At 41.5% G+C, this 23,583-nt stretch overlaps 1 protein-coding gene across 8 annotated transcripts in view; it reads left to right on the forward strand.

Moving 5' to 3' along the window:
* The window catches only part of Kcnma1 (potassium calcium-activated channel subfamily M alpha 1), a 740,126-nt gene that overhangs the window by 420,580 nt on the left and 295,963 nt on the right, over window positions 1-23,583 (forward strand). For all 8 annotated transcript variants that reach the window (XM_057786232.1, XM_057786233.1, XM_057786234.1 and 5 more), the window contains exons 4-5: window positions 10,698-10,791; window positions 11,609-11,720. In XM_057786232.1, the coding sequence (XP_057642215.1) occupies window positions 10,698-10,791; window positions 11,609-11,720 (206 nt within the window). The remainder of the gene's footprint in view (window positions 1-10,697; window positions 10,792-11,608; window positions 11,721-23,583) is intronic.

The raw sequence follows: 23,583 nt of genomic DNA on the forward strand, positions 1-23,583 counted from the left end.
TCTTTGTTGGTGTAGACCTTGAGTAGACTACTCAAGTGGACATATGGTTGAGGGGTATTAGAATTGGACATATGGTTGAGAGGTATTAGAATTGAAGCTGTGGGGTTAGTTAGTTGAGCTTTCCACTCTGAGTCCTTGCAGGTAAAATCAGAGTGAGGCGGCAGTGCCAAAGGCAACATCTCAAGGATAGGGGGGCCAGACCTAAGTAGCAACCAGTGAGTGACCTCCACGTGTCAGAGTCTAAAATCTGGAGAAGGCTCACAGAGAAGAATTGTTTTAACCACTGCTTATAATAACAGTTGGAAGTCACAGTTATTTGAAAGCTTATTATGTGATGAACCTCCAGCACACCAGCAGACTCACCCTCCTGTGCTGCTTTTAATAGGTAGAGGGGTCATGTTTTCCGTCCACAGTCTCTTCCACTTCCTATATGAGGGTGAGAGCTTATTTGAGAAGCATTGATACCCAACTACCTTGAACTTCTTTTTTGTCTAGACTGCTTTCTTCATGAATGTTGGCCCCGGGGCATTTCTTACCAGTGTGTAGATGTGGCTGCCTATTGGTCATCACTGTTCAGAGATGATTGTCTGTGAACCTTTATTTAATACATGTGTGACAATGTCCAGAAATGGGAGCAGAAAGCACAGTGGTTTGGTGACTCCTCTTGCCCTGGTCAAGGTACCCTTTGTCCAAGGCAGGTGGAAGAGGAAGCATAGTCTCAGCGGCCAGGGTCTTATTTAACCCATTCACCACATGCCAGGCTATATGTCTGAGTTCCCAGCTCTTTGTCTTGACCTGGGATTTTTTTTTCTGGCCTCTGTTTCCCTAAGCTCTTCCATTTGCTGGATAGACCAAAGGTGGGATTGGGGTTGGTGCAGGACATATGTCTGCTGCAGGACGTTGAGCATGTATGTGCACATTGCCTTTTTATATCTGCTACCCATACCCACATAGCTCTTGAGCTCTGTCCTTGAAGGACTCGCCATCCATACCTGGAATATACATCAGAGTGACGATTCACTTAGTACTAACTAAATAGTCCCCTTATATCTTTCTTCTAGATAAACGAGACTCCTCTGCGAAGGGGGCGATGGCTGTCCTGCACAGGGGTAGAGAAGTGGGTGACCAGAGTGTATCCATTGTGGTTTCACTGTCAATTTGGTAAAAAAATTGCAACAAGCAGCCCTTCCTTGGCAAGACTCTGTTTTTATGTAATAGCTTAACTCTGATTTATTACATAAAAGATGCTGGCAAATATGAACACTAATTCCACTCTGGTAACAACTGTGATTGAAATAATTGTAGTCTGTAGTCAAGCTAGAGAAAATAAGCATTAGTGGGTAGGTTGTCTCAGACATCATTCCAGGATTCCAACAGTGAAAGAATACATTATGGGAGTACAGCTAGAGCAGAGTATTTACGAAGTGTTTGGCTGGTTCATTCCTGTGCTTCTCCTCCACATTCACACAAGCCAGCCAGGCGAATGGAACCGAAGATCTGGGGGGAAGAGTGGCCAGCCTCCCACGAGCCACTCATTAAAGTGACACAGGGCTTTCATTGTTAAGAAATCTTGGTTAATTATTTAGTATTTATGACACAGTATGACTGTCTTTCTGGGAATATCTTTTTCCCATTTTTATTTTTTGAATTTTATCCAGAATTAATATTCTGACATATAGACTCTTACTGTGTGATAGTGAGTTCTCCGATTAAGAGCTTACTGCATATCCAGTGAGTCTGCGGGTGGATCATATCAGAGTATTTTATAAGAATTCAGCAATGCAGACATAAGAGGGGAAATGGAGCATAGAGATTACTAATCTTCTCAGTTTTCATTGCCTTTGGGGCATTTTCCATTGGCAGTTGCTATTGTCACTACCACCGTTACTTAGCTGTACATATAAGTGTTATTGATTGAATGCATAGGTATTTCTCCTTACATAAGCCTTGACATTTTATCTCCTTATCCCCAGTTTACAGATGAGAAAACCAAGGCTTGGAGAGGTCATGTTGCTTCAACGACAGAATACAGGTTATAGGACACAACCAGCTAGCTCATAGGCCATAGAACTAGGATTTTGAATCATCTGCCCAACTTGAAAACAACCCATTTGCCTATTGGTGAAGAGGCTGACTTGTAATTCACATGTTTTGCCTTTAAAATATTCAGGTGCATTTACATATAGAACGGGGGTAAATATAAACACAGATAAGACACTGCTCTAGTTTTCTTTTTTGTTGCCAACCAAAATTAGGCTTGGAGAGAAAAGGTCCCCCCCAATTTAGAATTGTAACTCATCATGAAGGGAATTAAGGACAGGAGCCCAAGCAGGAAGCTGGAAGCAAGAACTAAAACAGAGACCGTGGAGGAATACAGCTACTGGCTTGCTTTAGCTTTCTTATATAGGTCAGGCCCACCTGGGATGGCACTGCCCACAGTGGGTTGGGTTTTCCTACATAATTAGTAATTTAGAAAATGCCTCAGGACATAGCCATAGGCCAATCTAGTGGAGGCTATGCCTTGACTGAGATTCTCTTCCCAAATATGTCTGTCTGTATCACACCGACAAACACTAACGAGCACAGACATTGCAATCTTTCATAGAAAGTAGTAAGGCTCTTACCACCTGAGTTTTGGGATAACACGTTATCTGTGAATTTCATTGAGAAATCTAGCTTGCAAGGAACTGACATGTTTTGTCTCCTCATCAGCAATCTGTGTCATTTTCTTTGTCTTTCAGAAGAATGCTGTATTCTTAGGACTAATTACTCAGGTAGACACCCTGTGCCATGCGAATGCTCTGAGATCCACTGCTGTCATTGTTGTTCAAAGCTGAAGATTACAGAGCACAGAAGGACTCGGCAGAGCATTGAGGGTTCCCATGTCACCCATCTGTACTGCCTATTCATCTCAGCACAGTTCAGATGATCTATGTGTTTATTGCCATTGAATCCCATTTTATCATCTGAGCACTGGCATAATTAAAAGCTGTTGTCAGGAAGATGAATAAATTATCGACACTAACCATAGCTAAGGACTTCCCGATAAAACCATTTAACAAGTAGGCTTGACATCATGGGAGATCAATACGTCAGAGTGACAAAGAGTGTCTTCTATTTACACTGAAACAAGTGCAATATTCTTTAGGAAAAATGTAAAACAAGTGCAGTGTCTAAGAAAAATGCTTTAAGATTAAACAAAGAGCCAATCTGATGTAATTTTCATTAGCTTTGATCAATCATTAATCAGTCCACCTGTCAAAGATGGGAGACATCTACCTTAAAGATGCTCTTAGATAAAGTCCTAATGTAGATGGACAGAAGAGGCTTGATTTGGTGTTTTAAATAAGAATATAAAAGTATAGTACTTGTTGAATGTATGGTCCCACCCTGGTATTGTAAAAATAAGCTTTTTGGCCCTTTTTTTGCATTTTAGAGTTATTTATTTTGACTTTATGTGTCTGGGTGTTTTGACTGCATGTCTGTCTGTGTACCACATGCACGCTTGCAGTGCTAGTGAAGAGCAGAGGAGGACTTGGATCCTCTGGAACCAGAGTTACAAGCAGGTGTTAGACACCATGTGGGTTCTGGGAACTGAACCACTGTCTTCTGTGAGAGCAACAAGTGCTGCTAACTGGTTAGGTCATCTCTCAAACCCCCAAAGATAAACTCTTCAGTGCATAACTCTAATCAGGTGCTCAAGAGGGAGTGCTAAGAAAACTAAAGAGATACAAAGACAGATATAAGTTGAGTTGTTCAGGACCTGTGATGTTGTCCACTTAAGAAGGCAATGGTCCACAAGTCATTTCAACGATTAATTAGCATCTTGTCACTCATAGTAGTTCCATTATTGTTATGAGTTCACAAGACATTGGGACCCAAAGTTGTGTGGATAACACTGACTTACAGATCTGGCTGCACTGCAAAGACTCCCTTTATTCTTGATAGTCTGAATATTCAGGTACATATCACCCTCACAGGTAAAGTGAAACACATATTTTGACCAATACATCCAGACATTAGCAAGAAAAACTTCACATTTGTGAGATCAGTACTGCCCATTGGCTGAAGATGAGTTCTATAGAATCTATGTCTAAATGATGTCATCTTTTATTTTGCTTTGATTAGATGACATGGTGTGGAAAGTTTATTAATACCCAGCCCATAATTAGGAAGGAGTATTTAAGTATTTAAGAATACAGCTTCTACTGTATTCATTTTGCTTATTTTGGGGGGGCAGGTTCACATGTAGCCCAACAACTCCCCTAGCTCACTAAGTTCCCAAAGATGGCCTCCAATTATTGATGTTCATGTCTCTTTGGGGGTTTAAGGCATATAAAGAAAGAGAGAGAGATTGGCTATGAATTGCAAAAGTTTTCAGGAGGATAACTGGAAACTCATCTTATGTAAGTATATAAGTGAATAACATTATCTCTGCAGGTAGAACATTTCTTTTTCCAGAAACATTGGAGAACCAGGGAGGACTTCCTGAGATGATTAACATTCCATATGCCCACTCTGACAGAACAGTGTTGGACATAGTTTAGACAAGACATGTTGAAATAGGAGCGGCGGCGGGGCTGCGTCCCGCCACCCGGCTAGCTTTACCCGAAATAATTACACAGAAACTGTATTCTTTTAAACACTGCTTGGCCCATTAGTTTTAACCTCTTATTGGCTAGCTCTTACATATTGATCTAATTCATTTCTAATATTCTGTGTAGCACTACGAGCTGGCTTACCAGGAAAGATCTTAACCTGCATCTGTGTCGGATGGGAGAATCATGGCAACTGCCTGACTCAGCTTTCTTTCTCCCAGAATTCTGTTCAGTCTACTCTGCCTACTTAATTTTCTGTCCTATTAAAGGGCCAAGGCAGTCTCTTTATTTAACCAATGAAATTAACACAAAACAGAAGACTCTCCCCCATCACAAGCCAGCTCTGGATATTCCCAGACAAGCCCACAAATACATAAAGTCTAGGGTAGTTTAACCTCAGCATCCCACCAATCTACCCCCTTGTTTATGTATGAGCCTCTTGGGATGCTCAGTTAATATTGAACATCGTGTCTTATCCATCTCCCTTTCCAAGGAGATAGCATTGCATTGAAATGTAATGTGAGATTATAATACAGCTACTTGATCCACATCCCAACTCAGCTACTCAGCATTATGAACTTGAACAGATATTGAAGTCTCTGAGTTTCTTTTTGTAAATCAAAGATTTTAACAAATACATATTTTATGTAATCCTCTTGTGAGGGTCAAATCCATTAGTATATGTAAATGCTATACAGTTGAAATGAAGAATTGAACATGAGGTGAATGAGGCACTTCCCAATCCCAGAGCTATAGAAATTCACCTGCGAGGGGCTTGAGAGATAGCTCAGTGGTTAGGAGCATTGGCTGCTTTTCCCGTGAACCTGGGTCCAATTTCTAGCACCGTAATGCTAGCTAATAACCATCTGTGATTCTAGTTCCAGGAGACCTGATGCCATCTTCTAGCCTCTACAGGCAATGCATGCACATGGTACACAGATATATGTGTAAGCGAAACACTCATAGACAAAATAAAAATGAGTAAATTGGTTTTTAAGGGTATACTTTAAGATCCCTCATAGATGAAGGGAGATCTGTAAGGATACATATTATTTGTATACAAGTTATCTATACACAAGGATACAAGTTATCTGGTGAGTCAAGGTTTTAGGCTGGCCTTGAAGGCTACTGCAGTTAGAACACAAAGGACAAGAGCACTTGAATAAGTCACACCACAAACACAGATTTAGAGCTGACAATATTTGGGTCTCATTCCTGATGGAACAAAGTCATCAGCTTGTGTTAGCAACCAAAACAAAACAAAAACCTGTAGAACTTTAGAATGAAGTAAGTTTTGGAATTTCTTCGCAACTGGGCTCAGAATTGGTATTTGAAACAGAAAGGTCTCTAATGTTCCATGAATGACATCTTTTAATTAGATTAATCTAGCAGCACTGCAGATGTGAGCTAGATGGGTAGAGTCTGCTATCATTAAGCTTATTGAATTGATCCATGTCTGCAGTGCCTTGAATCTGACCTCTTGTGTGTAATCCTGGTGGGGCTTGAGAAGGCTCCATTCAATTTTAAAAGGAACTAGCCTTCAAGAGTGGGGAGAATCTGAATGTTAGAAATTATAATACAAAATGCTACCTGGTTTCCCTTCCCTAGTCTATCATTCTGAATGCATGTTGTGTTCCTAAGCTGCTTAGCATTTCCTTATTTCCTGTAAAGCACCATCCCCTTCACCCCTCCTCATCGAGACTTTGTCAGTTTTCCCTTTTAATCTAGAACTGAGAATGTACTCAGCGGGTACTCTGATTGTTAATTGGAATGTCCACTGTTGAAGCATGTAAGGTGGTATTGTAATCATACCCCTGTTCTTTTCCATATCTGAAACTGAAAGTATCTGTTTAAGCCTTGATCTTAGCGATTAGTTAAGTGGCATGCAGCTGGTTGTCTGAGGACAGGCTCAAACTCTTTAATCTTATCTTTTCAGTTCTGAATGGGCGTCTTCTTGAGCAATGGTACCTGTAATTAGTGTGCAGTTACTAGGAATGTCTTCAGAAGTCATGGTTATCAAAGTGGGGTCCCTGAACAACAGCATCAGCAGAATCTGGGAGCCTGGGAGAAAAGCCCAACATTAGACCCCTAAGCCAGAGTAAGGAATCAGGAACTGGAGCCAAGGCCTATGAAGGCCAGAGTCTGACAACCGGAGCCTGGGAAGAAATAGCCTCATGGAGTTGGGCAGCCGTAGGCAGCGCATAGAGAAACAGCATTTGGGGATATGAGGACAAGTGTGGAGGGTTAGGAGAAATGTCAGCACTTCCTGCTTCGAGATGACACAAGATTCCAAAGAGTGGCCTTTAGAAGGAAAACCCTTGCCTTGTGCCCTGACAAGTTCCAAAGCCAAGTCCAGAAAGTTCTACCTATCGAATCATCATACTGAACCTATTTACAGGAAAATGTATTATTTAGGATATGTAGAAAGGGATCCATTTTCCATACAGAGTGTCTTATTTCCTTCGGAAACAACTGCATGCTAAGCAAATGCTTTCAAGAAGTTCATTTTCAGCTATGCCCTTTATTGCACATGTCTCAACAGAAGGAATTTCTTAGAGGGGATCTTTCCAAAGATCCTCGAGCTTAGATTCCTGGTCAAGACATTAAATGTCCCCAAGGCTTCAATATCACACCCAATCTGTACAGACTGTGGGAGCCTAAAAATGAAAATTCCATCGGATATAGGGATTACATGCTCTACTTACCTAGTTATTCATTAACTAGGAATGGATTAAGGTTGACCAGATTGCTGCTGTCAGAGTTAGAACTGATGTCTTTTCTATTCTTAACCCCTCCACACATGATTGGCATAGAATGTTCACCCAAAGCCTTTTCTGATGTGGGCATGCCTCATCAGAATGGCAATCTAAATTTAAGAATGTGACTCAGAATCCTTTTCTTTTGTAGTTTTAAATAGCAGCCCCGTTTCCCTGCTGCCATCTGCGGATGTAGACAAGGAAACCCTGGCGCTTTACACAAGACCGAAGAAGTGCTTCCATTTCGGTTCCCTCCTGCAATGAGTAATGATCGCTAAGAGAAAGTCTCTTGGGGAGAAAAATAAATCCTGATAGGCCAACCTTTTGGCTGTTGAGTTATGGATTATCTTTTGAAAAGAACAGTAAACTCCATGGGTTGTTTCCTTTTGGGGAATGAAATAATGGGGCTTTGGATCTCCACTCTGTGGTCTCTGATTGTGCGAGAGCATGAACTATAGGCACAGAGAGGATTTATCTCAGAAGGGATCCTGATAAATAGTTCCCTTGCTACTTGAAACACTGTGCAGGGTGTTGTTCCGGCCATTCCCATTGCAGGGGAAGTTGCTAAAAGAGATATAAAATGTGTCACCAGAATTCTCCTATTCCACCTGAGTTCCCAGAGACTCAGTTCAGTTTCTGCCTCAGAATTTCCCACCTCTTGCCCTTTACCCCAACCTTGTCCATAGCTAAGGATGTATTTCTGTTACCTTGCACCTCAGCCAGAGGAACAGACACTCAAAGTAGCAGAACAGCTTCTATTTTATTGTTTTAGCTCAAAGTATAAAACACAGTGAATAGTAAGGAGGTGATGGTTAAGTCAGTTTTAAATTTTGAGCAGCCAGTGACAAGGTCTATTATGTTTTCTGAATTACTTATTATACATGGGAATGGAGTGTTGAGATTTGGTTTTCAACCTGGTATCTTTTTAGAGTAAAGTCTTTTCATTGTTGCACTTAAACACTGTGTGACATGGAAAGCATCAGAACAAAAGAACTGACCAGGAAATCAAGGAACAATGGGGAATCGTTGCTTTGGCCTGATGGTTAGTACTTTCTTGAATATCTCTTCCCATTTATATTGAACAAAAGTAACCGCAGTGACACTTAAATGTTATCTCTCTAATACAGTCTAGAAAAATGTTTTCCAACAAGTTCTTAAATGAATCCACAAACTCATGGAATTAATAGGCACTAGAGAATTCACGAGATTCCCTAAATGCCACCAATATCTCCTTCCATGACTATTGGGAAGGCAATACTGAACTTATTTCTTGACTTTAATGAGGTTAATTATGGATTTTCCTTGATGAACTTGAACCCAAGGCCTTCCTTTGGTTCCCTTGACTGTGAGTACCAACAAAATACGTGACTATGTCTTTCAATGTAGAAGCCAAGTTCCTGCTAGCACAATGGAGCACATGAGTGCAAGGCTTTTCTACAAATCTCCTGCATCTTCACTCACATTTTCTCTTGTGCGTGCGCATGTGTGCATGCACACACACACACACACACACCTCTTAATTTTCAATAGTATATCCTGCCAGTGGCTGTCTCACCACAGAGATACATACTGTCAACTTAAGGTCCCCGGGATCTCTAGTAGATCTTTCCTGTCACCCTTCATGCATATTTTAGGAACATACTGTACTCTTGTTGTTGATAATACCATACCATGGCTTAAGAATTGTAAACATGTCCTTTATTAACTACAAGTCCTAGTTTTCATTTAAGTTCATGCTTGGGCAGGGACAAATAAAGAACAATGGTAGGCTGCTTCATATAAGCTTTTGTTCCTGCCTCTTTTCAGCACGGGACTAACCAGATTCCATTCTGTCTCCCCTCTCACTTTTCTTGCCTTACTGAGAACTCGACAGTTGTCATTTCCTTTGTAAAGCAACCATTTTCTATAGCTTTTGTTCATTCAGTCTGCTTACTTTGTAAATGCAAGAATAGGTTCCTCTGCCTTTGTGTGTGGAGGGTTACCACACATCAGTGGTTTGGAACACGACCAGGGGCATGTTTGGTTTGTAATCCCAATGAAGAATGGGGAAAGCCAGTGCATGTCACAGGACTGGAGTTTCCCATAGACTGACTTACCTCTGAGTGGGCCCTGCATTCCCAGGCTGCACCAATTCCTGCCTGTTGAACAGCCAAGCATTGCCCTGATTGAAGTACAACTATACTAACTGGTATCTTATGCAATGATTTCTAAAGTGGCAATGCTGCTCAGAAATCTTTCCTGATGCACCTCTGCAGCTCCCTCGCTCATGATCGGGGAGGTCCAGCTAGCTTCTCATCTGAAGAAGAATTCGGGGGTCCCTCCATTCTCCTTCCCTTTTCCTCATCTCACTGTCTTATTATTCCTGGCCTGGATGCTTCCATTTGCTTACAGACAGCAGTCTACTGAAATTTCCATTGTAGTTTTGAGATGTCTGTGAGACTTTGGTGCTTCCCACCTGCCCGAACCTTCGGCACTGTTCACACGGTGATGTTCTGATCGGTTTGCTGTGGGAACTCTTCATGGAAGCGTTGTACCAGTTTGTATAGTAGTACCCTTTGGAACTGCCGACTCTTGAACAAAATAGAAGTGTGCTGGGGGTGTGCATTGGCTGCTTGGCACACACACAGCAAAGCCCATTAATCTGCATGCCAACGACAACAACAAACAAAATTAACCCTTAGAGTACTGCTTCCATACACTAGTTTAATGGTCTTGAATTTTATTGTTGAACATTGCTTCCTTCCCCAGTGCAGAGTACCACACAAGAAGTCCATGCTTAGACTAGCTAGAACGGTAACCCGGAGCCTCTCCTCCAGAGCTTTCCTGAGATGCTCCTGGGTCCTTTACAAATCTGCTAATAGCTTTTCTAAGATCCAGACTTAGCTACTGGAAAATGGGCTCCACTTTTAAAGGGCTGGAGGGCTAGGGTCTGATGTTTAGCCTTGTGATAAGTTCTTTTAATTGAAGAAATCAGTTCTTTAAGGGTTAATGTGAAATCAAGGAATTTGGTAGTCCTTCCTGCTTGCCCTTCCTCCAAGGAGTCTGCATGACCTTCCTTTGAGTCTTAGATCAACTGTTGAATGATGTTAAAAAAATAATATCTAAAATTGCCACACACACCCCCCCCCCCAGCAAATAAAAGAAGAAAATACTGAATGGTTGAATGGAAACCCCTTTGGCAGTGCTTGCTTGATGGTCACAAGGGGTAGAAAGACCAAATGTATTCAATGAACATTCATTTTGTCCTCTACCCCACCCACCGTTTCTCAGCATTGTGGGAGCAGTGACGATGTTTTCTTTGTCTTTTATTTACCTCTTGCTTTTTCTTCTTCCCATCTAATAGCCCAATAGAATCCTGCCAGAATTTCTACAAAGATTTCACATTACAGATCGACATGGCTTTCAACGTGTTCTTCCTTCTCTACTTTGGCTTGCGGGTAAGTTTGGTGGCCTCTCCCAGGAGTAGCATGGTGGGGTATGAGAATCTGAAACTCCGGGATAACACATGCCACCCAGGACTGCTCTCCCAGGCAAGGAGACGCCTGAGGTCCCCATGGTGGGCTGCACACCTGCTTTCTATTCTTAGGTCCATGGGAAAGCTCATTGCATAGCTGGACATTTCCTGTAATGTGTGCTTGACATAGTTCAAGGAAAGGGCCTGAAACAATGACATCGTCACTGTCTCAGTGTTCCTAAGTTTCTAACATATTCAAACACAAATGTGTTTTTCTATTAAAAGGTAAATTTTAATAGAAACAAAAGTATCTTAAGCTCATCAATTTATCTTTAGCAGTGTTGAGATCACCACTGTCAGAGCCAACCAGGGGTGAAGGTTGATGGGATTTGGGGGCCCATACTAGATGATACTCATGAGGAGTTTTGTATGAAATGGGAATTGCAGACATGTGCGTGAATGCGTATATATGCACTTCGTTCACAGTTATATTTACCTTAGAAAAACCCAGGGAAGTGAGTTTCCTCATCCTTCTCTGTGAGGCTGCCAGGAACCACAGGAAATTATATTATCTGATCATTCTCCAAGGCCTATGTGGCATATAGTCACTTTCTTAAAAAGGTTATGCATTCACCCAAACATGCTAGCGATTGGTATACAGGATAATATGAGAAGAACGGAGTGTCATCCTCCAGACCCCACAGAAACCCAACATTGGTTCTTTGACAAAAGGACATATATTAAATGCTGGCACCATGCCTCTCATTTTGTTTTTCTGTCTTATTTCTCTTTGCCCCCAGTTTATTGCAGCCAACGATAAGCTGTGGTTCTGGCTGGAAGTGAATTCTGTAGTAGATTTCTTCACAGTGCCTCCCGTGTTTGTGTCTGTGTACTTAAACAGAAGTTGGCTTGGTAAGTCAGTCTATTTTGCTTTCTCACTGGCTCTTAAGGTAGGATGGGTTAAGGATTTTAGAACTGGATGGTGACAGCCCAGAAGGATGGGCTGAGCTAATGCTTCAGATGGTTTTATCACTGTTGGAATCCCATGGTCATCACTGTAAGAGCCGGGACTTGTGTGGTTCGTAGTTCTGTCTGTTGTCACTGTGCAAGTGAAGAGTCAGAATTGGTTAAAGAACCTCATGGGAACAAGGCCAGTCTTAAGAGTCCCAGGTTCTGATGCCCCAGAAGATCTGCCTGCCAGAGTTGCTTCTGTCTCCTGGTGGGGTCTGTCTATAGTTACAAAGTCGGGGGTGAGGCAGAACAAGATGAAACATCTCAAGTCACTTTGGTATCACTATTCCCTCTCTGGGTGGGGGGGACATTCCTAGGTGCGAAGTTTAGCAGGTTATTCCAGAATCAAGACTAGGACAGGAAAATGCTCACAAAAACTAACTAGCTCCAAGAATGCTTAGATCGACAGTTCCTTGTTCCTCTTACTGTTTGATGCTGTGTATTTTTAATTAACATAACAATATTTCTGCTCCTATGATGTTGACTGAGGAACAGGCCAAAACAGAATTTGAGAAACTTATTTTTAGAATTTTCTCTGTCTTTGCTTTCAGAAGTTTTTGTTTCCTTGGTTGGTTGTTTTTGTCTTTTGTGTTTTGTTGTTTTGTTTTTTAATGGTCATGAGGGTAATACTTCATATATTTCATAAACAACATATGCATATTGTAACCACTGTAAACTTTGGAATACCAACAAAGAAAACAGCAAATATCTTTTTTCCTTTCATCCTTCCTGAACCCACCCCACCTCGGATGCCTAGTGTTAACAAACTACACACCTTTCTGCAAGCTCATCCTACACCACACATAAACAAATGGATGTACACACACTTATAGTCACACATTAGAGGAATGATGATATTCCCATAAGAAATTCTTTCAAATAGCTATGTTCCACTGCAATTTAGCTCTTATAGTAACATGTGGTAGACATCCCTTCAGCTCTGGGATAAGGGAAATGTCTTAGCCATTTGGGTAAAATTCCATTTTCCGCTTGTTTTATAGTAGACCTGTAGGACCTAGTGGATCACCTGGATGCTTTCTTTGCTACTCTGAACAGTGCTTTCATAAACAGTGTCAAGCATATATTTGTGAAATTCTATTTCCATCGATATTTCCATATTACCAAAGAGGAAATGCCAAATAAAAGAGCATGAATAATTTATTTTGTAGACATTGTTAGATAATGTTCTAAAAATATCGTATGGAGATGTGCTTGCATCGTGCAAGGCACTGGGTCGCCACAGTGGTCGCCCACACACTCTTCGATGTACGTGTGTAAAGGCGCCTGCGTGTGTGGATATCCTTAATTAGAGCCCCAGCACCCTGGCTTCTCACTTCAATCATATTCACTTATTGCCTAGTGGAAGAGTTCTCTTCCTGGCTCTGAGATGTGCTTGCTGAAAATGGTTTTCTTGTCAATATGCCAAGATCACAAAAGACACATGCAGATCTGAGGTGTGTCCTGAGTATGGCCATGAGCTGGGGCTGACTGACTTTGTGACCTGGGGTCTCTGTTTCTTCAGTTGGCCCAGGAAGGACATAGACAGAGAGTCCTGCCTTTCAGTTTTGGGAAGTTCAGGAAACCTGTGAATGATGCCATCTGGTGGGGAGTTCCAATGTTGGAACTGAAAACACAACAGTGGCCTGCTGGACTATGAAATCATAATAATAATATTAATAATCGCAACAATAAAAAGAACCTGTCCACCCTTATAGAAGAAAACATCTTTAATAAAGTACTTTTGCTTCTTAGTAACTGCCCTTGGGTGAAATCCCAAACCTTCCTGCCTGTTGTAAAGAAGTCCTTCAGACTCAAGACAGCTCCAGGAGGTTCCTCTGTCTGACTTAACACATAGAATATTTCTCTGGGAAACAACCATTGAACTCATGAGTCACCATGGAAACAAGTGAGCATTTTCAGGAAACAGGACTTTAAAGCAGGAAAAGGACCATTAGGTATAAACGTTTCGGGCAGCTTTGTCCTCATCCTACAACGGGGAGGAATACTGCCTTCACTGGCTGGGATTTGAGATAAAGTACAAGATATAAGTCTACCCCAATGCTTCACACCCTTTGGAGTGTCGGGACAGGTGATATTGCAGGTGATTAAAAAACAGAGGTAACACCACAGCCTGTATCTTTTAGTGCCCAACCCATACCATGATGCAATTCTTATCCTTGGTATGGGCTCATATATTGTATAATAAAGCAGGCATGGTTGCATATACCATGCTGCACACTCAACAGTACAATCAACATAATGGCAGTGGGTATTCAGAGGCTTCCGTGTGGGTCCTACTGCCCCTCAGCTCCATCTGCACTCCATCTTCAGAGCAAACCTACGAGGTCGGCATTGTTAACTACTCCATGTTTACAGATCAGGCACCTGAAGCTCAAGAGATGCTGACTTGTCCTGGTTCACACAGCCTGAAAGTATGGGGTGGGCAGTTTACTCCAGTCTGACTACTTGATGTCTACACCCTTTTTCTGATCTTGGGGGCTTTTTTAACATTGAAAGACTGGGAGTTTTGAGGAGTGAGTTGGGAAAGGCTGTGTCTCCTCTGCTGCTTGGTTGGCATCCCTCCATCACTACCCTACTCATCCTGCGACACCTCACTTGAGGCAGGAAGGGAGGGGGAGAGCTGGTCTAAGCAAATGCATTTCCATCTCTCCATTTTTGCACTCCTCCTTGCCCACCTCCAGTTTCTAGAAATGCCATGAGAACCAGAGAGGCACACAGAACTGGCATGGTATCTCCTAAGTTTCAAGGCACTTGAGCAGCCTGTGGAACTTGCAGAGGACCAAGGGGCTTCCAAAAAGACCAGAATCCAGTCCTCTGTTCTGTCCCAGCTCAATTGGCTTTTCCTCAGCTACTTTATGCAAGATCGCCTGATCTGCCCCCATTCTGCTTTCTCAGAACTGTCATCAATAAAAGGAAAAGGATGCAAACAATGGCAGCGTCTTTGCTGGAATTATAGCAGGGCTTTGATGGGGAAATGTGCCAGTGTGTGTTACATACCAAGAACGTTGTGCAAGCTTTGTTAGCAGGGCAGTAGACATCCTGGCCTCACTCTCTGCACAAAAGGAACAGATAGAGCAGGATGGAACCCCACAAAAGGCAGCAGGGTGGGCAGGCATCTATGTCTGCAGATGGCAAGGCCCAGCTTATTTTAATCCCTGTTCCCACAATATGGGCCCTTTCATTGTTTTCCTTACAAAAATCCTTCCCCTGACCACTAAAAATACGTGTGCCCTGAAATGAGAGGTGGATCTTATTTTGAGACATGAACAACATGTTCTGGAGAACTCATATGTCTGTTCCTTTAGAAACTACCCCAGGGGAGGTCAGCTGTGCTCTCTTTGTGTGCGTAGATGTTTGTATGGAGGGTCGTCTCCTGTGGTTAGAGGATGCCATATGAGAAACTCACTGATGTACTAATGCACCTCCTGTTATCTTGATGCTGGAGCTGAATGAAACCCAAGGTCTTTCTTGTGCTAGACAAACGCTTTCCCACTGAGTCAGTTATACATCTGCCTAACCCATTTTTAAAAAAATATTTTCTTTATTATTTATTATGTGTACAGTGTACACCTGCAGGCCAGACGAGGGCATCAGATCTCATTACAGATGGTTGTGAGCCACCATGTGGTTGCTGTGAATTGGACTCAGGACCTTTGGAAGAGCAGTCAGTGCTCTTAACCTCTGAGCCATCTCTCCAGCCCAGCCCAACCCATTTTTATTGAGCACCTGTTATGTGCTTAGCGCTAGGTTAGGAGTATCTCAGACACAGCATCCCATTTTGTTGTGTTGTGATTTCAAACAGGTCTCACCCCATTTCTTTGACTGGCATAATGGGGAATATGATTAGAGCCACTGTTGACTGGAACCATCAGTGAAAAACTAACCCTATCTTATTCACTGTGGGCCCAATCTTAGACTTTAACCCCGTCAACAAATTTCACCAGAAAACAGAATGCTCTAGTAAGAAATAGAAAGATGAGTTAGTGGCCAGTCACAGGATAAAGAAAGAATTGGGAATATCTTTCTTTTTTTCTTTTCTATCTTTTTTTCTTTTTGGTTTTTTTGAGACAGGCTTTCTCTGTAGCTTTAGAGCCTGTCCTGGAACTAGCTCTTGTACACCAGGATGGCCTTGAACTCACAGAGACCCACCTGCCTCCCAAGTGCTACAATTAAAAGCGTGCACCACCACCACCTGGCCCAATTGGAGATATCTACTTATAAATATATGCCTAAGTGTTCTTTCTTTGTATGACAAGATGATTAAAAACAAAATTGTGCATAGTGTGTGTGTGTATGTTTGTATGTGTGTATGTGTATGTATGTGTGTAAGTATTTAGAGACAGCAGCAATAGAAAAAAAAACATAGTTCCTATCTGAGGATAAGTTTCAATCTTATTTTGGAAAGAAGATAAACAGACATGAAATGAGAGAAGGTTACACTACTTACTATGTAATTAAGTCCAGAATTGCCAGGTCCAGCAGAAAGCCTGTGGGAGTTCAGAGGAGAGTGTGTGCAAGCCTGTGTGTGGGCCAGGGGTGCAGAAGGTTCTGTGGAACACTGGACCTCAGCCGAGGCTGGGGATGCAGGGCAGAGGTGGGCAGCGAAGAGGAATGTGACTCTCTGAGGAGAGAGAACTCCGCTGCAGGGTAGCGTGTGCTCGTGGAGGGTAGTGTCATTGACAGGAAGGCATCTTTCTTGAGCCCAGGTCAGCTTTACCACTCTAGGAGCTAGCTGTAGTTTTTCCCGCCTGATACAGACACGCATCACTGCAATGCTGAATCTTAAGACAACCTCTGTCCATTATCTCCTAGTTCTTTAGTCCAGCTTAGCTCTGGCTAAGGTAAGATAAAGATACCTTCAAGGAATGGGAAGATGGATCCATTAGTAAAGAAAAAAAATGCTTTCTTCACAAACATGGGAACCTAAATTTAATCCTTAGCACCTACATATAAGGTTTTGAATGGCAGGTGTTCTTGTAATCCCAGCACTGGGGAGGCAGAGATAAGTGGATTCCTAGGGCTCAGTGGGCAGCCTCAAGCCATTGAAAGACCATGTTTAAAAAAATAGTATGGCAACTGAAGATGATAATTAAGGTTGTCCTCTGTCCTCCACACATGACTGCACACACATGTGCACACATACCAACTTAAATGTGTAACACACACACTGATGTCTTCAGGGCCTGGCTCTTTCTCTGAGGCTCTATAACACTCAGGAGAAGAACCATGTCTTTTCTTTCTCTGTTTTTTTTAATTGATTTTATTGAGCCCTAAATTTTCTCTGCTCCCCTTCCTCCCTGCCTCTCCCCTCCCCTTCAACCTTCTTCCATGGTCCCCATGCTCCCAATTTACTCAGGAGATCTTGTCTTTTTCTACTTCCCATGTAGATTAGATCCACGTATATCTCTCTTGGGGTCTTCATTGTTGTCTAGGTTCTCTGGGATTGTGAATTGTAGGCTGGTTTTTTTTTTTTTTTGCTTTATGTTTAAAAAACACTTATGAGTGAGTACATATGATAATTGTCTTTCTGTGTCTGGGTTATTTCACTCAATATGATGTTTTCTAGATCCATCCATTTGCCTGCAAATTTCAAGATGTCGTTATTTTTCTCTGTAGTAGTACTCTGTTGTGTAAATGTACCACATTTTCCTTATCCATTCTTTGACTGAGGGGCATTTAGGTTGTTTCCAAATTTTGGCTATGACAAACAATGCTGCTGTGAACATAGTTGAGCACATGTCCTTGTGGAACAATTGAGCATCCTTTGGATATATACCCAAAATGGTACTACTGGGTCTTGAGGAAGGTTGTTTCCTAATTTTCTGAGAAATCACCATACTGACATCCAAAGGGGCTGTACCAGCTTGCATTCCCACCAACAATGCAGAAGTGTTCCCTTTCCCCACAACCTCTCTAGCATAAAAGTTGTCATCAGTGTTTTTTATCTTCGCCATTCTTTCAGGTGTAAGATGGAATCTCAGATTTGTTTTGATTTGCATTTCTCTGATGACTAAGGATGTTGACCATTTCCTTAAGTGTCTTTCACCATTTTAGATTTCCTCTGTTGAGAGTTCTCTGTTTAGGTCTGTACTCCATTTTTTTTTATTGGGTTATTTGTTCTTTTGATAACTAATTTCTTGAGCTCTTTGTATATTTTGGAGATCAGACCTCTGTCTGATATGGGGTTGGTGAAGATCTTTTCCCATTCTGTAGGCTGCCGTTTTGTCTTGTTGACCATGTCCTTTGCTTTACAGAAGCTTTTCAGTTTCAGGAGGTCCCATTTACTGATTGCTTCTCTGAGTGTTTGTGCTACTGGAGTTATATTTAGGAAGTGGTCTTCTGTGTCAATGCATTCAAGTGTACTTCCCACTTTCTCTTCTGTAAGGTTCAGTGTGGCTGGCTTTATGTTGAGGTCTTTGATCCATTTGGATTTGAGTTTTGTGCATGGTGATAGATATGGATGTATTTTCATTCTTCTACATATTGCTATCCAGTTATGCCAGCTCCAGTTGTTAGATATGCTTTCTTTTTTCTGTTTGATATTTTTTGCTTCTTTGTCAAAAATCAGGTGTTCAAAAACATGTGGATTAATATCCGGGTCTTCGATTTGATTCCATTGGTCCTCCTGTCTGTTTTTATGCCAATACCAGGCTGTTTTCAGTACTGTAGCTCTGTAGTAGAGTTTGAAGTCAGGAATTGTGTTGCCTCTAGAAGTTCTTTTATTGTACAGTATTGTTCTGGCTATCCTGGGTACTTTTTTGCTTTTCCATATGAAGTTGAGTACCATTCTTTCGATGTCTGTGAAGAATTTTGCTGGGATTTTGATGGGCATTGCATTGAATCTGTAGATTTTGCTTTTGGTAAGATTGCCATTTTTACTATGTTAATTCTACCTACATAAGAGCATGGGAGATCTTTCTACTTTCTGGTGTCTTCTTAAATTTCTTTCTTCAAAGATTTAAAGTTCTTGTCATATAAGTCTTCCACTTGTTTGGTTAGAATTACTCTGAGATGTTTTATGCTATTGGTGGCTACTGTTAAGAGTGATGTTTCTCTGATTTCTTTCTCAGCTCATTTATCATCTGTGTACAGGAGGGTTACTGATTTTTTTTTAGTTAATCTTGTATCCTGTTATATTACTGAAAGTGTTTATGAGTTGTAGAAGTTACTTGGTAGAATTTTGGGGGTCACTTATCTAAACTATCATATCATAAGCAAATAGTGAGAGTTTGACTTCTTCTTTTCTGATTTCTATCCCCTTGATCTCCTTTTGTTGTCTTATTGCTCTAGCTTAGGACCTCAAGAATTATATTGAGTAAATATGGAAAGAGTGGACAATCTTATCTTGTACCTGATTTCAGTAGGGTCGCTGGGAGTTTCTCTCTATTTAGTTTGATGTTGGCTGTTGGCTTGCTGTATATTGCCTTTATTATGTTTAGGTATGTTCCTTGAATCCCTGTTCTCTCCAAGACCTTTATCATGAAGGGATGTTGTATTTTGTCCAAAACTTTTTTCAGCATCCAATGAGATGATCAGATGGTTTTTATTTTTCAGTTTGTTTATATGGTGGATTATGTTAACAGATTTTCATATGTTGAACCATCCCTGCATCTCTGGGATGAAGCCGACTTGATCATGGTGAATGATGGTTCTGATGTGTTTTTGGATTCGATTTGGCAGTATTTTATTGAGTATTTTTGCATCAAGGTTCATGGGTGAGATTGGTCTGTAATTCTAATTTTTAGTAATGTCTTTATGTGGTTTGTATATCAGGGTAATTGTAGCTCATAAAAAGAGTTTGGCAATGTTCCTTCTGTTTCTATTGTGTGAAACAATTTGAGGAGTATTGCTATTAGTTCTTTGAAAATCTAGTAGAATTCTAAACCGAAACCATCTGGTCCTGGACTTTTTTTTTGGTTGGGAGACTTTTGATGAGTTCTTGGGTCATGACTACATCCCCTACCAGATTCAGAAAGAGTAGGTTGAGTCCAGGTAACCTCATCACCGAGGAAAGTCAGGATAGAAACTGAAGCAGGAGCACGTGTGGAGGAGTGATGTTTACTGGCTTGCTCCTCTTATTTGTTCAGCCTGCCTTCTTATAAACTTCGAGTACTACCCACATCAACCATTAATCAAGAAGATGCTGACCGACTTGCTTACTTACTTGATACGCCATTTTTTGTTGATGTCCTTGAACCCCCTGGCTCCTATAATCCTCTCTCCTCCTCTTCTGCAGGATTCCCCAACCTCATTTAGTGTTTGGCTTTGTGTTTCTGCACATGCCCCCATAAGTTGCTGGATGGCACCTCTCTGATGAAAGCTGGGCCAGGCACCAACAATCTTGTCACAGAAGACCATCAGTTCAGGCTACTCATTCACTATTGCTAGGAGCCTAAGCTGGGGTCCTTCATGTAGACTCTAAAACTGGGAACAGGATCTGTACGATCCTACTCCTTATTCTAAGTCCCCTTGCCTGGACTTGATACATGGGAGGTGCTTACACAATCACCTAACCTGGGCTCAGAGGGTTTCTCAGAGACTGAACAACTAGGGAGCCTGCATAAGACTGACCTAGGGATCGTGATGCCTCCGGAAGTTCTGTTATTGTACAGGATTGTTTTGGCTATCCTGGGTTTTTTTTTTTTTTTTTTTTTTTTTGGTTTTTCGAGACAGGGTTTCTCTGTGGCTTTGGAGCCTGTCCTGGAACCAGCTCTGTAGACCAGGCTGGTCTCAAACTCACAGAGATCCGCCTGCCTCTGCCTGCCTCTGCTTCCCGAGTGCTGGGATTAAAGGCGTGCGCCACCATAGCTCGGCTTTTTTTTTTTTTTTTTGCTTTTCAATATGAAGTTGAGTACTGTTTTTTCGAAGTCTGTGGGGACTGCAGGAAAATGGATGGAGCTAGAAAACATCATATTGAGTGAGGTAACCCAGCTCTAGAAAGACAAATACAATATGTACTCACTCATAAGTAGTTTTTAAACATAAAGCAAAGAAAACCAGCCTACAATTCACAGTCCCAGAGAACCTAGACAACAGTGAGGACCCTAAAAAAGACATACATGGATCTAATCTACATGGGAAGTAGAAAAAGACAAGATCTCCTGAGTAAATTGGGAGCATGGGAACCTTGAAGGGAGGGTTGAAGGGGAGGGGAGAGGCACGGAGGGGAGCATAGAAAAATGTAGAACTCAATAAAAATCAATAATAAAAAAAAGACTGACCTAAGCATATATGTTACAGTTGTGTAGCAGGACACTTTTACATACAGAGAAGCTTAATGAAAGTTTGAAGTGATTTTTTTTTTTATGGAACCACTGATTACAAGCCATTTTTTTTTTTAAAAAAAAAAGGAATTAGATAGTTCTTCTGGGGTCAACAATAGGGCTCAGCCAGTAAAAGGGTTTGCCATCAACCTGACACTGTTAGTTCAATCCCAGGACTCATGGGAAAAAAGAGAAATGACTTTACAGAAGTTGTCCTCTGATCTCTGCATATGGAGGGAGGGTACATGTGTATGCAATCAGACACACAGATGCACAGACTACGCACACTCTAAAAATTTAAAATAATAATAATAATAATAATAATAATAATAATAATAATAATAATAATAAACAAACAAACAAAAACCTTTCCTAACTGGGCAGTCCTGGCGCTCAGCTTTAATCCCAGTACTCAGGAGGGAGAAGCAGGCAGATCTCTGAGTTTGAGGTCAGCCTAGTCTACAAAGCAAGTTCCAGGATATCCAGGGTTACACAGAGAAACCCTGCCTTGAAAAGACAAAATATCAAAAACCAAACAAAACCCAAACTTTCCTGGATAGATAGATGATTGAGAAATCATTAGATGAAATTACTATTGAATCAACATCTCTCATGCCCAAACTAAACCAAGTACATTTAAGGCTTGACATCACCCCCCTCCGTCCACCCCCACCCCCTCAAAAAAAAATAAGTGTAAAATAATGCATTGGGCCTGACTCAGCCTTGGCTTCTCAGGCTTCCTGCTCTTCTGGTAAAGGGCTCTTCAGGTGCAGAAAGGAGAAAAGGGAAGGTCTCTGGCTCCCCCTACAGGATGGCTCTGAAATTTCTGTATTGAGTGAAGTGGGGAGTGCCATGGCTTCAGTTCATGAGAACCATTTGTAGTTAGCAGTCGTGGGCTTACCTTGGAACACCCAATGTTGCGCGCCATCCGTGACCACAAGTCCCCTCCTCTACCTCCATCGAGGGAAGCCCACAGAACCCCCGACATCACATGCACCACTGCCAAAGTGGCCCAGTTCCCAGATTCAGATTCTAAGACCACATTTTCTAAGTGAACCCTCTCTCTTTAGCTTGCAGATTTATTTAAAAATAAAATAAGAAAGTCGGTCATAGAGGCTCTCTCTTGTACTGTAACAAGTAAAAGGTCAAGTAGGAGTTCTAGGGCAGCCTAATGTTGTGACACACTCCTTTAATCCCACCACTCAGGAGGCAGAGGCCGCCATATCTCTGAGAGTTCAAGGCCAGCCTGTCTGGTCGAAGCAGTGAGTTTTAGAACAGCCAGGACTGAGACCCTGTTAAAACAAAACACAAACAAACAAACAAACAAACAAAAACTAAAGAAAAAACCACCAAACCAAAACACGAAGCAACAATTAAACATATAACAACAACACTAATACATAGGGGAAATGAACATTCAGGTTTCCTCTCTTGGTATCAAGTGTGCCTGTCTTTAGGGAGGAGGGGGAAAGAGGAAGAAGTGTGCAATCCTTAAGAAAAGGTGCTTCTTAACTAAAATAAAATTGGGTGTCTTCATATTGTACAAATGTGTATCTGTATATATAATTGTGCAGATGCCTAATTGGCTCTAGCACTGGGCCTAACAAGTCTGAAATACATGTCATTTTAGGTCCATTTAAAAAAAAAAAAAACAAGACTTGTAGATGTTAACTTACTTGCTGATAGTCACACAGTTAGGTGGCCATGCCAGCCTTTGAACTCAGGTATGCCACCTCTAAAATCCAGGTTTCTCTGTGTGAGACCATGCTGTAGGCAGAATTTTTTTGTCGGGACCTCCAGCTCCCAAATAACCCCACAGACTTATTATTCACTATAAATGCTCAGCTGATAGCTTAGACTTGTTACTAACGAGCTTTTCCAACTTAAATTAACTCACATTTCTTATCTCTAATCTTCCATATGGTGGTACCTTCTCTAGCACAGCAATATTTATCTCCTGCTTCCTCTGTGTTTAACTGGCAATGCTGCCTTCTTCCTCCCAGCATTTGCTCAGTCTGAATCTCCTGCCTAACCTCTTCCTGCCTAGCTATTGGCCAGTTGGCTGTTTATTAAACTAATTAGAGGAATACATATTCACAGTGTACAAAAGGATTATTCCACGGCATCATGCTACCTCTCAAATGATAAACACACCCACTGTTCTAATTAAGAAATTCCATCCAACCAAACTGACTCTCAGATGCAGCCTCCTCATTGCTCCAGTGATCTGACAAAAGCAGAGGAGCCTTCTGACAGGACGTCCCACACGGTCCCAGTTGAGAGAAAAAGTAAGGAAGAGAAATAGAAAAATAACTCCATTTAGTTTTAAAATTCTGAGCTAATTCTATTTCAAGGACTAAGCTGGCTTTTCACTGCTGCTTCTCTTCACCGTTGGCCTTGTACAGTAAGAAGACTCATTTTAAGTACATCTCCAAATCAATAAAAATAATGTCATTACTGTTGGAATGATTTGTAATGGC

Source organism: Chionomys nivalis, chromosome 12, assembly GCF_950005125.1.
Source record: "Chionomys nivalis chromosome 12, mChiNiv1.1, whole genome shotgun sequence".
Lineage (NCBI taxonomy): Eukaryota > Metazoa > Chordata > Mammalia > Rodentia > Cricetidae > Chionomys > Chionomys nivalis.